Source organism: Arachis duranensis, chromosome 3 (genome assembly GCF_000817695.3).
Source record: "Arachis duranensis cultivar V14167 chromosome 3, aradu.V14167.gnm2.J7QH, whole genome shotgun sequence".
Lineage (NCBI taxonomy): Eukaryota > Viridiplantae > Streptophyta > Magnoliopsida > Fabales > Fabaceae > Arachis > Arachis duranensis.
The window spans coordinates 48,855,596-48,867,922 of record NC_029774.3 but is presented as its reverse complement, the minus strand read 5'-3'; the positions used below and the strand labels follow the sequence as shown (position 1 = coordinate 48,867,922).

At 32.1% G+C, this 12,327-nt stretch overlaps 1 protein-coding gene across 2 annotated transcripts; it reads left to right on the top strand.

Moving 5' to 3' along the window:
* The first annotated feature begins 272 nt into the window (after window positions 1-272).
* Window positions 273-11,421, top strand: LOC107479154 (protein STRICTOSIDINE SYNTHASE-LIKE 4). 2 transcript variants are annotated; one of them, XM_052259070.1, is made up of 10 exons: window positions 273-847; window positions 932-1,156; window positions 1,280-1,331; window positions 1,411-1,523; window positions 4,914-5,093; window positions 5,263-5,478; window positions 6,671-6,744; window positions 8,502-8,738; window positions 10,125-10,257; window positions 10,375-11,421. In XM_052259070.1, the coding sequence occupies exons 5-10, from the start codon at window positions 4,947-4,949 to the stop codon at window positions 10,645-10,647; spliced, it is 1,080 nt and encodes a 359-aa protein (XP_052115030.1). In that variant the 5' UTR covers window positions 273-847; window positions 932-1,156; window positions 1,280-1,331; window positions 1,411-1,523; window positions 4,914-4,946; the 3' UTR covers window positions 10,648-11,421. The 2 variants fall into 2 exon arrangements, with proteins under 2 accessions (XP_052115030.1, XP_015954790.1); XM_016099304.3 differs by having other exon boundaries at window positions 1,232-1,331.
* Window positions 11,422-12,327: the final 906 nt, after the last annotated feature.

Below are 12,327 nucleotides of genomic sequence, written 5' to 3'. Positions count from 1 at the left end.
TATGTCTAATTTTTTTTTGAATTAGAATATTTATTAGAAAATAATTTATATATTGATGAACAAATGATACTCTCTTTGAAGATAATTTTATTAGATTGAACTGAGTTTTTAATACCATTTTATACCCTACTTATATTATCAATTGTCCTAAAAATGAAACCCTAATTTGCTAAATACTTCTTAAAACCCTAACCCTAATTTTCCTATTCCCTTTATCCGCCACACCCCTTTCAACTTTCCCTTTCTTCCAAAATCAAACACAGACACAGCACATAGCAGTAGAAAAAAAAAAGAGAAATCAGCAGAAAGAAAGAAAAGAGAGGAGAGGGTGCGAAGTAGAAGAGAGGAGAAGAGGGGAGAGTGCGCCGGCGGGAGTCACTGCCGCTCGTCGCGCCGCCGTCGTCATTCGTCTATGGGTGAAGCAGAGGAGAGAGATCCGTGAGGAAGGGGGGGACCGCGACCTGTTCAACCGCCGTTCGTGGAGTCCGCGCCAGCGTCGTCGCGGAGGAACGTCCTTGTCATCGCGAGCTGTCGCCATCGCCGACCAGAACCCATCACCGTCGCCGCCATAACCGTCGCGAAGGAGGAAGCTCAGAGGAGAGAGAGAGAGACCGCGCGACTCTGAGGGAGGAGGACGCGGCCAGTGACGCGAGGAGCGCGACCCACTGAACGGCGCTGCGTCGCCGTGTGCTGTTGCCGTCGCCTCAAACTGTGGCCACCGTCGAGCTTCGAGGAGAGAGAAGGGAGCTCGCGATCACAGTTCAATCACCATCGAGCTTGAAGGGAATCGCCATTGATATCACCTGATAGCAGCTTCCCCTGCATTCCCAATTCAATTCTTGAAACCGTAACACTCTTGCTCGTACTCTGCTTCCCGATTTTATTTCTCTATATTTTTATTCTGGATAAAATAGTGTATGTTCCTGTTTAGTACTACCGTCGCCGTCGTCAATCTAGATCCTAGCTCACTGCTACTGATGGTGGTAAGCCAAACTGTCATCCTTGATGCTGGAGAAGGACACCGGAGTTGCTATTCTGGTTCTGATGCAATTCGTCTCTGTCCCGGATCACCGTTGTCTTTTGTTTTGCTTTTGCTTCTAGTTGCGCCGGTACTGATGTAGTTGCCGCTCCATCGTTCTATTTTTCCATAACTGTAGTGAGTTCCTAACTAAAATTCTTATTGTTATTGTTGTTATATGCTTGTTGAGGGTTTTGGGTATTCACGTCTCAGGGTTGAACCATTGTAACTATGGAGCTGTGTTTGATGGTGTTGTTGCAGAGAGTTTTCAGTGTAGCTAATGCCACTGCCGTTGTTTCGTTCTCTTAGTACAGTAAGTGTTTCTATTTTGTAACCCTCGCGTTAGTATTCAATTATATGTTTCTCAGTTTTATGTGACTTTAACGTCTCAGGGTCGAGTTCTGTTGTGAATGGTGCTTTTTGGGCTATATGGTTGTGGGAAATAGTCAGAGTCAATGCCGTTCGATTTCGGAATGAGGAAAAAAGGAATTCTTCGACGCATTTGGTTAGTGGTTTCGTGAGATAGGTTTTTCTTTAAATCTATTTTATATTATAGATTTTTTATAAATAGATATTGATACAAAAAGATATACTTCTATGATTATTTGTCTTGTGAATGTGATGGTTTGTTAGACTGAATTATTGGTTGCTTCATTGCGTGAGTGGTGTATGGTTGTCGATAAGAAATTGGTTTGAAATGTTAATTACTTGATTATTATGAAAGTGAATTTTCTTGGTTTTGGAATTTATTTGGTAATGTAAATGAATCGATTTTTGGAAATGATTTGAGATATGAAAATAAATTGGTTCTAGAAGCGGTTTGATTTTGAGTTAGTCTAATTTTATAACTGATTTAATATTTGAGTTGGTTTGATTTTAAAAAGAGTTTTATTATTGGAAATGGTTCGATTTGAAAATAATTTGATATTGGAACTAGTTGAATTTTGAAAAATGATTGAGATTTAGAAATGGTTGAGAAAAGGTTTGAGAAATGTTTGGATGGGATCCAAAAAGGGTGGCAAAAATCTGAGTTTTAGAGGATATGCTATCGAAATTTTATAAAATTAGAAGTTTCATTTGAAGTAGTTATTTTAAAAGGTTTAATTTTAAGCATTATATGGTTGAAGATTACTTTATTTATCAAAGGAAGAGTTATATTTCGAATTAGTAATTGTTAGTGAACGGAATGGAAAGAAGGATGATGAGGATTTTCTTTGAAATATGATTTTGAATGAATTTGGAAATGAGATATGAATTGATGAATGATGATGATGTTGAGAATGACTTAGACATTGATGAATGTTGAATGAATTATTTATATGGCTTATGAAATTAAATTATCTGAGACACGAGTTTTCCTAGGTAAATGCAGTGGCTTGCCACCACTTGCTCCAGGTTGAGACTCGATACCCTGTTGACCCTACGACGTAAGGGTGACCGGGCACTTATAAATTTCTGAGAATGGTACCCCCATTGAGTGATTTGATATATATTTATGAGAAAAAGCTATGCATAGACTTGTGGGGATGCGCGTCGGGGGACAGTCTAAGGTTTTTGGACTTGTCGGGTTGGCTCGATAACCTACAGATGAGCTCATTAGCCATAAGACAGGCATGCATCATATGCATTTGTATGCTTTGCTTAGGTTTGAACTTGTTTTGGTTTGCCTAATTGTTAAACTGTTCTTAACTGCTACCTGAACTATTTGTTGTAACTGCTACCTAAACCTGTGCTTTCCTTGTCTATCTTGCCTGTATTTGTTCTGGTGTGCTACATTTGAGAATGAACTTTGGTGCTAAATTGATGATTGTGTTGATTGATTGCGTGGTTGGTTTCTGATTGAGATTTTCTTATAAGAAAAGAAAGGTTTTGGATTTCTGAAAAATTAAGCATTGTTTCTTTGAAAAGGTTTTGAACGATTAACTATTGGTTTTTAAAAGGATTCATAAGGCAATGATAATCACTGAGCTTGAAAACTATTTTTTTATTACGTATCTTCTTATGACAATTCTGAAACTCCGTGGTGAGACCGTGTGGTTAGGTTCTCACCCCCTACAGCTTTACCTTTTTAGGAATCAGATGAAGAACTATTATGAAGAGTTTTACTGCGTTTTGGTTTATATGATGTTGTATTAATTAGATTATTTTTCTTCCTTCGTCTTTGTTATTACAATTCTGTAAGAGGGATAGGAATTTTGTGTTTTATATGTATATTATTTTACAAGCTATTAGGTAAGAAATCTTGTATATGAATCTATGTGTTTGTTTTTTTTAAGATAAAGTGTTTATTTCCGGTTTTCAAAGAAATAAGCGATACGATGTCGAGTCACAGGCTCCTATTTTAATATCTAGTATATAAGGTAGTCGTAATACTTCTTGCTATCAGAGTGGCGCAGTTGGAAGCGTGACATTCTGGTAGTGAGGGTGTTACACTTGGCACATGTTTGACTTTGTCTTTTTGAATCGAGAATCGGGTGAGAAAACCTCTTGTAAGGTTGTCGAAGTAGGTTACCGATCTTGGTGGTAGACTATCGAACCACTTCATTATAGCCTTGGTCAATGTTGTTGGGAAAGCTTTACAACGAGTTGCATCTAACGCATCGGCAAAGTACATTCGACCCTTGAAATTACTTAAATGATATGTCTCGAGTCAGTCGTCCCGTTGTAAAGGTCCATGTCCGAGCTTTTAAAGTTTATGAGAACTCTAGCCCGCATGATTTCCTCTATAAATGGATTTTCACCTCCTAAAAGTGTTTCTTCCCGATCAATGTGGGATCTCCTACCCCTGAGGTTGGATTCTAGTTTCAAGAATTTTTCTTCTAATTTCCTTCGTTGTCGTACCTCCATTCTTAGTGCTCTTTCGGATTCTCGTTCTCGCTCGAGCTCCTACTCGAGTTGTTCCAGCCGACCTTGATGTCCGTGAATAAGCCCCATAATTTTTGTAGGATCTCTTTTCCCGGATTCTTCAGATTGATAAATTTTTGAACTTATCCTGTGTCCTTTCAGGTTTGATTGATGTGGGTTTCTGGCAACAACTTTTTTTTATCAACTTGGAGAGATATAACTAATGCTTGTTCATCATTATATTGCTCTTTTTTTTGGATTTCAGAATCAAAAGCTATGTGTTTATTTTTTAGAACGTCATCCGCCATTGTACGGTGTTGATTTCCAGATTCCTGACAGAGGTATTAATGATTTGAGATTTACTTAGAATCAGAGTGATTTGAACTTGAACACGAGTTCCAGATATCTTTAAGTGAAAGGTCCGATATCTTCTCTTGGGAACTGGAGTATGAACATATACCTAAATAGATAATAATTAATTTAGTGGTTAAATATTTTACCCCTTTTTTGGTTGACTTATTAGTGGCGGTTGAAGGTTTGGTTCTTGAATATTGAATGTCATTTTCCCCCGCAACGTTGTATACTAATTTTTGGCATTATCTTATCTTGCGTGTTACCAAAAGAAAGAGATATTAACTTTGTTTTGCAGAGACTAAATCCAAAACGTGTAGAGTCTTCTCTCTTGTCACTCTCAAGCAACAAAATAAAAATACAAATACGTCCCGCATGTATATCCACATACATGTCACTTCTATATATCATAAATATAACTTCTTGACTTCTTGTCCCAGGATAATAAAGTCAAAATATTTATTTATCTCTTGCTTTTTTTTTTTCCGGCTAAATCTCATCTGAACCCAGATAACATACCAAATCATTCGCTGATTTTATTTTAATAGCTTGATTCCTTCCCTAAAAAACAAAAGGAGTTGTTAGTAATTAAAAATTTAAAATTCCTTAACAACGGTGTATATGAAAGGAGCATTCAACTTTAGACACTTAAATCTTTTTCTTCGTTTTCATTTCTTCTTTATTTACTTGGTTTTTTCAGTTAATAAATTAGACAGCACCAAGTTTGAAGAGCATGGCTTCCAATATTGTGACAATAATTTCAAGCTTTGTTATAGCAGTGATAGTAGCTATCACAGTCCAGATCTTCTACTTCTCACCCATAGATCCACTACCACTGGAGATTCCACCTTCATCTTCTGCTAGACACAACCAATTAAAGGTAAACGATACAAATCCATATACGGCAACGATTCAGTATCCGGTTTTGCCAAAAATATTTTAGAGACAATAAAAAATTCGTCCAAAACCGTCTAAAGTTATTTTATTTTACAAAAATTGTGGAACGAAAGAATTGTATTTTGATACGTGTGATATTTTTTGGTTGGCAGAACATAATTAAGGTAGGAGAAGGGGTTCTGAAAGATCCAGAAGATGTTTGTTTTGACAAAGAGGGAACTCTGTATGCTGCTACAAGAGATGGTTGGATTAAAAGATTACCAAGAAATAATGGAGATTGGGAGAATTGGAAGCATATTGATAGTAACACTTTGCTAGGAATCACTCCTTCTAAAGATGGTGGCCTAATCGTATGTGACGCTACAAAGGTAACCTAATTAAACTCTCACTCGCCAAACTTTTCTTTCCAGTTTTCAATTTTTTTATTGGAGAAACTCTTGGATACTAGTAATTTTAAGTATTTTTTATTATCATTTAGCTAATATAAACATTAAATTGACTTTAACGAATGAATTTTATTAATTTATGTATATAAAGTTTGAAAAATATAGGTACAAACTGTATTGATTTATGCTAATAAGTTATAGTTTAAATGGTATAGTCTTCCCATATTCACTTAAGAGGTTGCGAATTTGAATCTCCCTTTCTTTGATAAAAAAAAAACTATACTAATTTATGGGTTTAAAATTTTAGTAAATATAAATATAAATTATATGTTTTTAAAATATTTATAAATATGAATATAAATTATTACTGACTAAAAAAATAATAGTATTTGTTAGGCATATAACATTATTTTTTTATTGTCCATCCATAGTGTATTTATGAAAGTATGGGATTGCAAAAAATAATTAGAAAACCACCCACCCACATCTTTGTGGTAATTACAATGCTGCCGTGCTAATTATTATTTCATGTAATCAACTAATTAAGTATGTGACACGCAGAGAGTATAAGGTCGTGTTTGGTTTAGTAGACTGAAACAGAGAGATACAGGAAAAAAATTGTTTGTATATCTTTTTGCTTTTTGTATTACTAAGAAGTAGGAACAATGGAACCAGGAGTACAGGACATGGAAAGTTGAAAACAAAATATTTATTTATTTATTTATTTACTTTGAAACACAAAAAACAGTATATTTTGTGCTACTGATATAGAGTTTTGTAAACTCTAATGTATAAGTATTATTAAAATCAAGAACAAAGTGAGTAAATAGATCACAAATAAGTAAGCTTTTTTATAATATTCATGTAAACATATTTATTTGATGAAGTATAAAATTTGAAGGAGTAAATTATAGTTTCTTATGTTTGTAAGCAAATAAAATTATTTAATTTAAAAATAAAATTTTATATTCTGTGCAAAAAAATTTTTTGTTTATTACGTAATATATATCCATCAAATACTTGACAAACAAATACTTATTGAGTAAGATACTGAATTGCAAGATTCTCATATCGCCAATAACTTTCCTAGGGAATTGCCACATATCTATGAAAGAAAATATGAACAAGGACTAGGTAATGTAGTTACGCATTTCAATTGCATATTTATGTACAGGGTTTATTCAAGGTTACAGAGGATGATGGTTTCACTGTTCTCGTTTCATCACAAGGGAATGGTTCTCAAATCAAGTAAGAAACCTTGAATTTTTTTCTCTTCCTTTTCATTTAAATTATTTTTCAGGTCATTTATTCATAGACTCAGTTGCTGGCTTGTGGCTCTTAAATGTGAAAAAATATTTTCAAAATAGCCACATTTTTAAGACTCAATTCGGATGATGATATTTATCATATGTTAGAGATTTATTGATCTAGTTCTAGCTACAATGGTTGTAACTGAAATAAAAAAAAGGAAAATGTTAGGTTCTAAATTTAATTTTACAAACAGTTTAGTTAAAATGGCATAATATATTTAATTTTATATACAATAAAAAAATATTTTTAAATTTAAAAAAAAATTATCACGTTATTTTTAGACTGACTATATTATATGGAGCAAAATGTTGGACAATAAAGAGTGAGAACAAACATAAGTGGGACAGAAATAAAAATATTGAAATGAATGAATACTCACACACGTATGGATAAAATAAAAAATAAAGATATAAAAAAAATTAGAGTAATATCTATTGTAAAAAAATAATAAAATCTTGTCTCAAATGTGGGTAGAAGATTAGTAGAACATCCAATAAAAAAAATAGATGAAATAAAAAGTAAATAAATAGTAAATGATAGAAAATTTTTTAAAAAATCATATATAAGATAGTAAAAAAAATCTGTATATCAAAAATGATACTATAGATATAATATATAATAAAAAATAATAACGTTGGTTGATTTATGTAATCAATTATATTTGGCTGAATAAGATTCTGTTGTTGTTGTTGTAGGTCGTGTAAAATTATTATAATAATGATTAGCCTCATACAATTACAGAACAAACCAACGGAATTATTTTATTTATTTATTTTTCTGGTTTTAAACGTCAAATGTGAGAAATACATAGAAAGCTAGAAAGTTGCAACTAGCTAGTTCGGGGATGTTAAGGAATATTTTCCTGTTGGTTACATGGAATTAACGGTAGCTACATCATACATAACTCATCAATGGATGGTGCCATTTTAATATTAAAATATTCAATGCTCTTTCATTTGCCCCTGCTGGTTGCACTTTCGCACATTCGATTAAGGTAAACTTGATTGTTAAAATAATGCATGTTCTTTACCCCATGGTTCCAATTCGGCTAATTTTTTTACAAATGGAATAAAAAATTAGAAAATCGAAGGGTTATATTTTTATATTATATAAATTGGAGAATCTGATTTATGGTGAGATAAATCTTTTTTTGTTCTCAAGTAAATTGGAGGGTCTAATTAGTATGTTTAAAAAAATTTTTGATGTTACAAATATAAATTTGACTCTTAAATTTGTGGTATCAACAAAAAAAAATTAAAAATCATAGATTTAATAATCCTTAAATTTATGATATCCATACAAATAAAAAACATATTAAATTTTCACATTATTAAAATGCACCATTACAACTCAATCATAAAAACAAAAAGCGTCCAATTGCAACTTGTAACACTCATCAATCAATGGACATTTTGTGCTTTTCAGGTAACAACTTTTAGATAAACAATTATTGTTCTTGATAGATGTTAAAGTTTGGTTATTAGAATTGAAGCAATAATTTATCCAGTCAAAATATTAGATTATTAAATAATTGGTTGGATGACTAATTAAAATATTATCATTAAATAATTATAAAAAATTTATTTCTTTTTGTAATAGATTTTTTAAAATTCGGTTTATATTAAATTAACTATTTTTTTGAATTTCATACATTATGGTATGTCCACAACAAGTGTTTGAAAAGGCTGAAACAGTTTTGCAGATGATGTGATAGAAGCATCAGATGGAAGTATATATTTCAGTGATGCTAGCAAAAAGTATGGTTTGCATCATGTGCATCTGGATTTGCTAGAGGCAAGACCACATGGACAACTTCTAAAGTACAATCCAACTTCAAATGATGTTGATATTGTCTTGGACAAACTGTACTTTGCCAATGGAGTTGCACTCTCCAAAGATGAAGATTATCTTCTTGTGTCTGAAACCTGGAAGTAAGTAATTTCTTAGGTATATGTTTTTTTTATTTGCATTTTGCTGATAATATCCTGAATCAATTCTCATTTAACTTTTGATTAAATATTTTAATTTTTAATAAATTTTAATTATTAAATTAATTTTTAAATTTTTTGTTTTTGTTAGACAAATTAATTCTATATCAAATTTTATTAAAAATTTTAGGCAAATTAATTTCAATGGTTATTTAATAAAAATTTAATTTCGATATACTTTGTAAAGTAATTTTACATATGTATCCTATTAAATAACAACACATCAACAAAAATAATTATCTTTTCTATTGACTGCATGAATGTTCATCCAGAAGAATGGATGCGATTAGACGATTCTGTAAAACATTTTATATTGTCAATGTATCAAAATTAAGCTCATAATAAATATATAAAGTTTAAAAAAAATTTAAAACTTTTATATTAATCTCTATTTAAAAGAACAATATGATGTGATAATTAATTTATTTATAAATAAAATTTTAGATATTAATTTAATCATTAAAATTTCTATTCTAAACTAAAAACACAAAAAATTTATTGAGAATTAATCATGGATTGAATAAAGTGAGAATTAGGTCTTTAGATATTTCAACTTTAGACTAATTAGTTGTTGAAGGAAAAAAAGTATCAATTTGTTCCTTCATGATAGTAAACAATGAATATGATATATCTTATCAATTCATCATGTAAAATTAACGGTGGTACCTATATGTACTATTAACTACTGTGACGTATTTATTTATTTTTGAAGCAAAATTTCACTTGTTTTGATTGGATTTTTATAGTAAATAGATAACAATTGATAAAAGTTATATGAAAACTCAAAAAATAATAAAATTTTACTGTCTAAAACTACATCGTTTTCATACTCATGTTTTAGTAACGAAACATGTATCATTGTAAATAATAAAATACATGGACAATTTCTTTTTATTTTGCACTATCTATTTCAGAACTATTTTTTGTTATTTGTGAAAAACCTAATTATAGCATATATTTTTTTAAGATTAATTAGTCAAAAGTCAAAATCATTAAAGATCTAATTAATTATTACTTTAGTCTTTTAGATTTTCCTGGAATTCTTCCCTCTTCAAGAATGGAGCATCATATTTTAAATGATATCTACCATAGAAATATAAAAATTGAGAACAGAAACACATTTTTTCTTTTCTTTTTTTCTCAAATGTACACAAAGTATAATTTTCTATCCCTAAGATAGAAAAATTATTTGTATCTTTGTTTCCATAATCAAATAATTTTTTGTCTATTGTTAATATGCTTGTATCTTAGAAACAGAATTCAAGTGTGGCCTTAGATATTTGGTTATACTCCATATATATTGGCATGGCATCTTCTTTTTTGAATCAGATCCAGGGTTCTGAGGCATTGGCTAAAAGGAGCAAATAAAGGCAAAACAGATATTTTCGTTGAAAACCTTCCGGGTGGACCTGATAATATCAATCTAGCTCCTGATGGTTCATTTTGGATAGCTTTGGTTTCGGTAATTATATAAAATGCTATACTCATTCAACGGAACTTGGCATTTTATTTGAAGTATTTGAATGATTACGAGGTAAGGTGTTTAATTGGTTGTTTTCCAATATTATTGATGCTGCAGCTAACTAATAATGGATTGGAGTTTATGCACAAATACACGGTAATTAAGCACTTACTAGGTTCATTTCCAAGGTTATATGGCCTTACGAGTGGTGAAACCAAGAAGGCAACAGTGGTCAATGTGGCAACTGATGGCAACATAACCAGAATATTTGGTGATAATGATGGTAGAGTGATTAATTTTGTGACTTCAGCTTTCGAGTTTGAGGATCATCTTTATTTGGGCAGTCTCAATTCCAACTTTGTTGGAAAATTACCTTTGCACAGTGCTTAGAACTTTGTTATATAGAACAGAAGGCTAAATCTCAATTTTGGTCCGTGAGATTCACGCGATTATCTATTTTGATCTCCAAAATTTAAAATTATCTATACTGGCTCTCCAGATTCAAGTTCGGGTACTAATGTGGTCTTTTGACTCTTTCCGGCGATGACTAGACAAATAGAATGCTGAGATGGCACCCTCCTTGCCACGCTGGATGATGAGTAAATGATGTCATTTACCCTTGACGCCCAAACAAGTCAGAAATAAAGAATAGTGGAAGTAGAGAAGAAGAAGAATATTTTATTTTGGGTTTCCATGGTTTCTTCTCCCTTCATATATAAAGCAACAATATTCCTGACTTGTTTGGGCGGCAAGGGTAAATAACGTCGTTTACTCATCATCCAGCGTGACAAGAAATATGACATCTTAGCACTTTGTTTGCCTAATCATCGCCGGAAAGAGTCGAGAGACCATATTGGTTCCTAAACTTGAATCTAAAGAACTAATATAGGTAATTTTAAATTTCGGAGACCAAATTGAATAATCGCATGAATCTCAGAGACCAAAATAGAAATTTAGTCATTGACGCATGTAGTATTATTGGTAGTTAGATAAACACTTCAAATACTCAAGGAAATCGGTCCATGTGATTATTGTCATTTTGTATCATGTCATAATAGACTCGTTTGTTTATGTATTTCAAGAAAATCCACCAACAGAAAATTGAGTAGTGTGTTTTTCATAAATTAATTTATGAATGGAAGTAATAATAGAGATGTATAATTATATTGGGGTTTGGTGTGTATTCCACAAATGTGGATCAGTTGCAGTTAGTAACCTGCAAAATATAGGTTACGTTTTGCCGAATCGAAAACTAAAAAGTTGAGTCAAAACGTGTCTTTGTTCCCTGCATGCAGACCGGACATGTTTTGTTGACCATCTTAGAAGTCTAAAAACGGAAGCTACATTTGGCAGCTAGCCAAACCAAAACGCATAAAGTTGCGCTTGACAGTCTCCCCAATTGCATGCATGCCACGTGTTGGAGAAGAGTGTTGAGGAGAGTGTATAAAACGCAAAACGCAACGAGAGGGGGGTGTTACTGAAGAGGGTTGTGTGAAGGTTGTGCAGAAAGGAATTTGAAAGGGTTTGAGGAAGCTTGTGGGAGGAAGAAGAAGAGTAGAAAGCTTAGGCTCATTTGGTTCTTAAATAAAAAATGGTTCGTGATTTTACTAGACCTGAAGATCACATTATTGAATACTTGGATCATTCTCAATGGAAAAGGAATTTTTTTCAAAAATAATAATACTATTTAATAATAATAATAAATCGTTATTATTTTGTAATGATAAATAAATAATGTTTAATCATTTTTTATTATTTTTTAATAATTTATTATTATTTTTTAAGATAATAATAGTAATAAACTAAATTCCATTCCGACATTAAACTCGCCATCTTTTCCCGCAACATTGCCTCCACCTATGACATGCAAACCACAGCCAGTCGGACAAGGCAAATAAAATAAATGGTAGTGGTAACTTTAATTAATAACCATAAGATAACATACCGATATTCGCATACTTAGGAAATTTTGGGGCATGCATGGCTTCGAGGTCCAAAGTCTGCATAAAAGACGAAACGCCAAAGGAGTGCTGACTTACAATCGCATGCGCCTCATCATGTGCCGCCGGA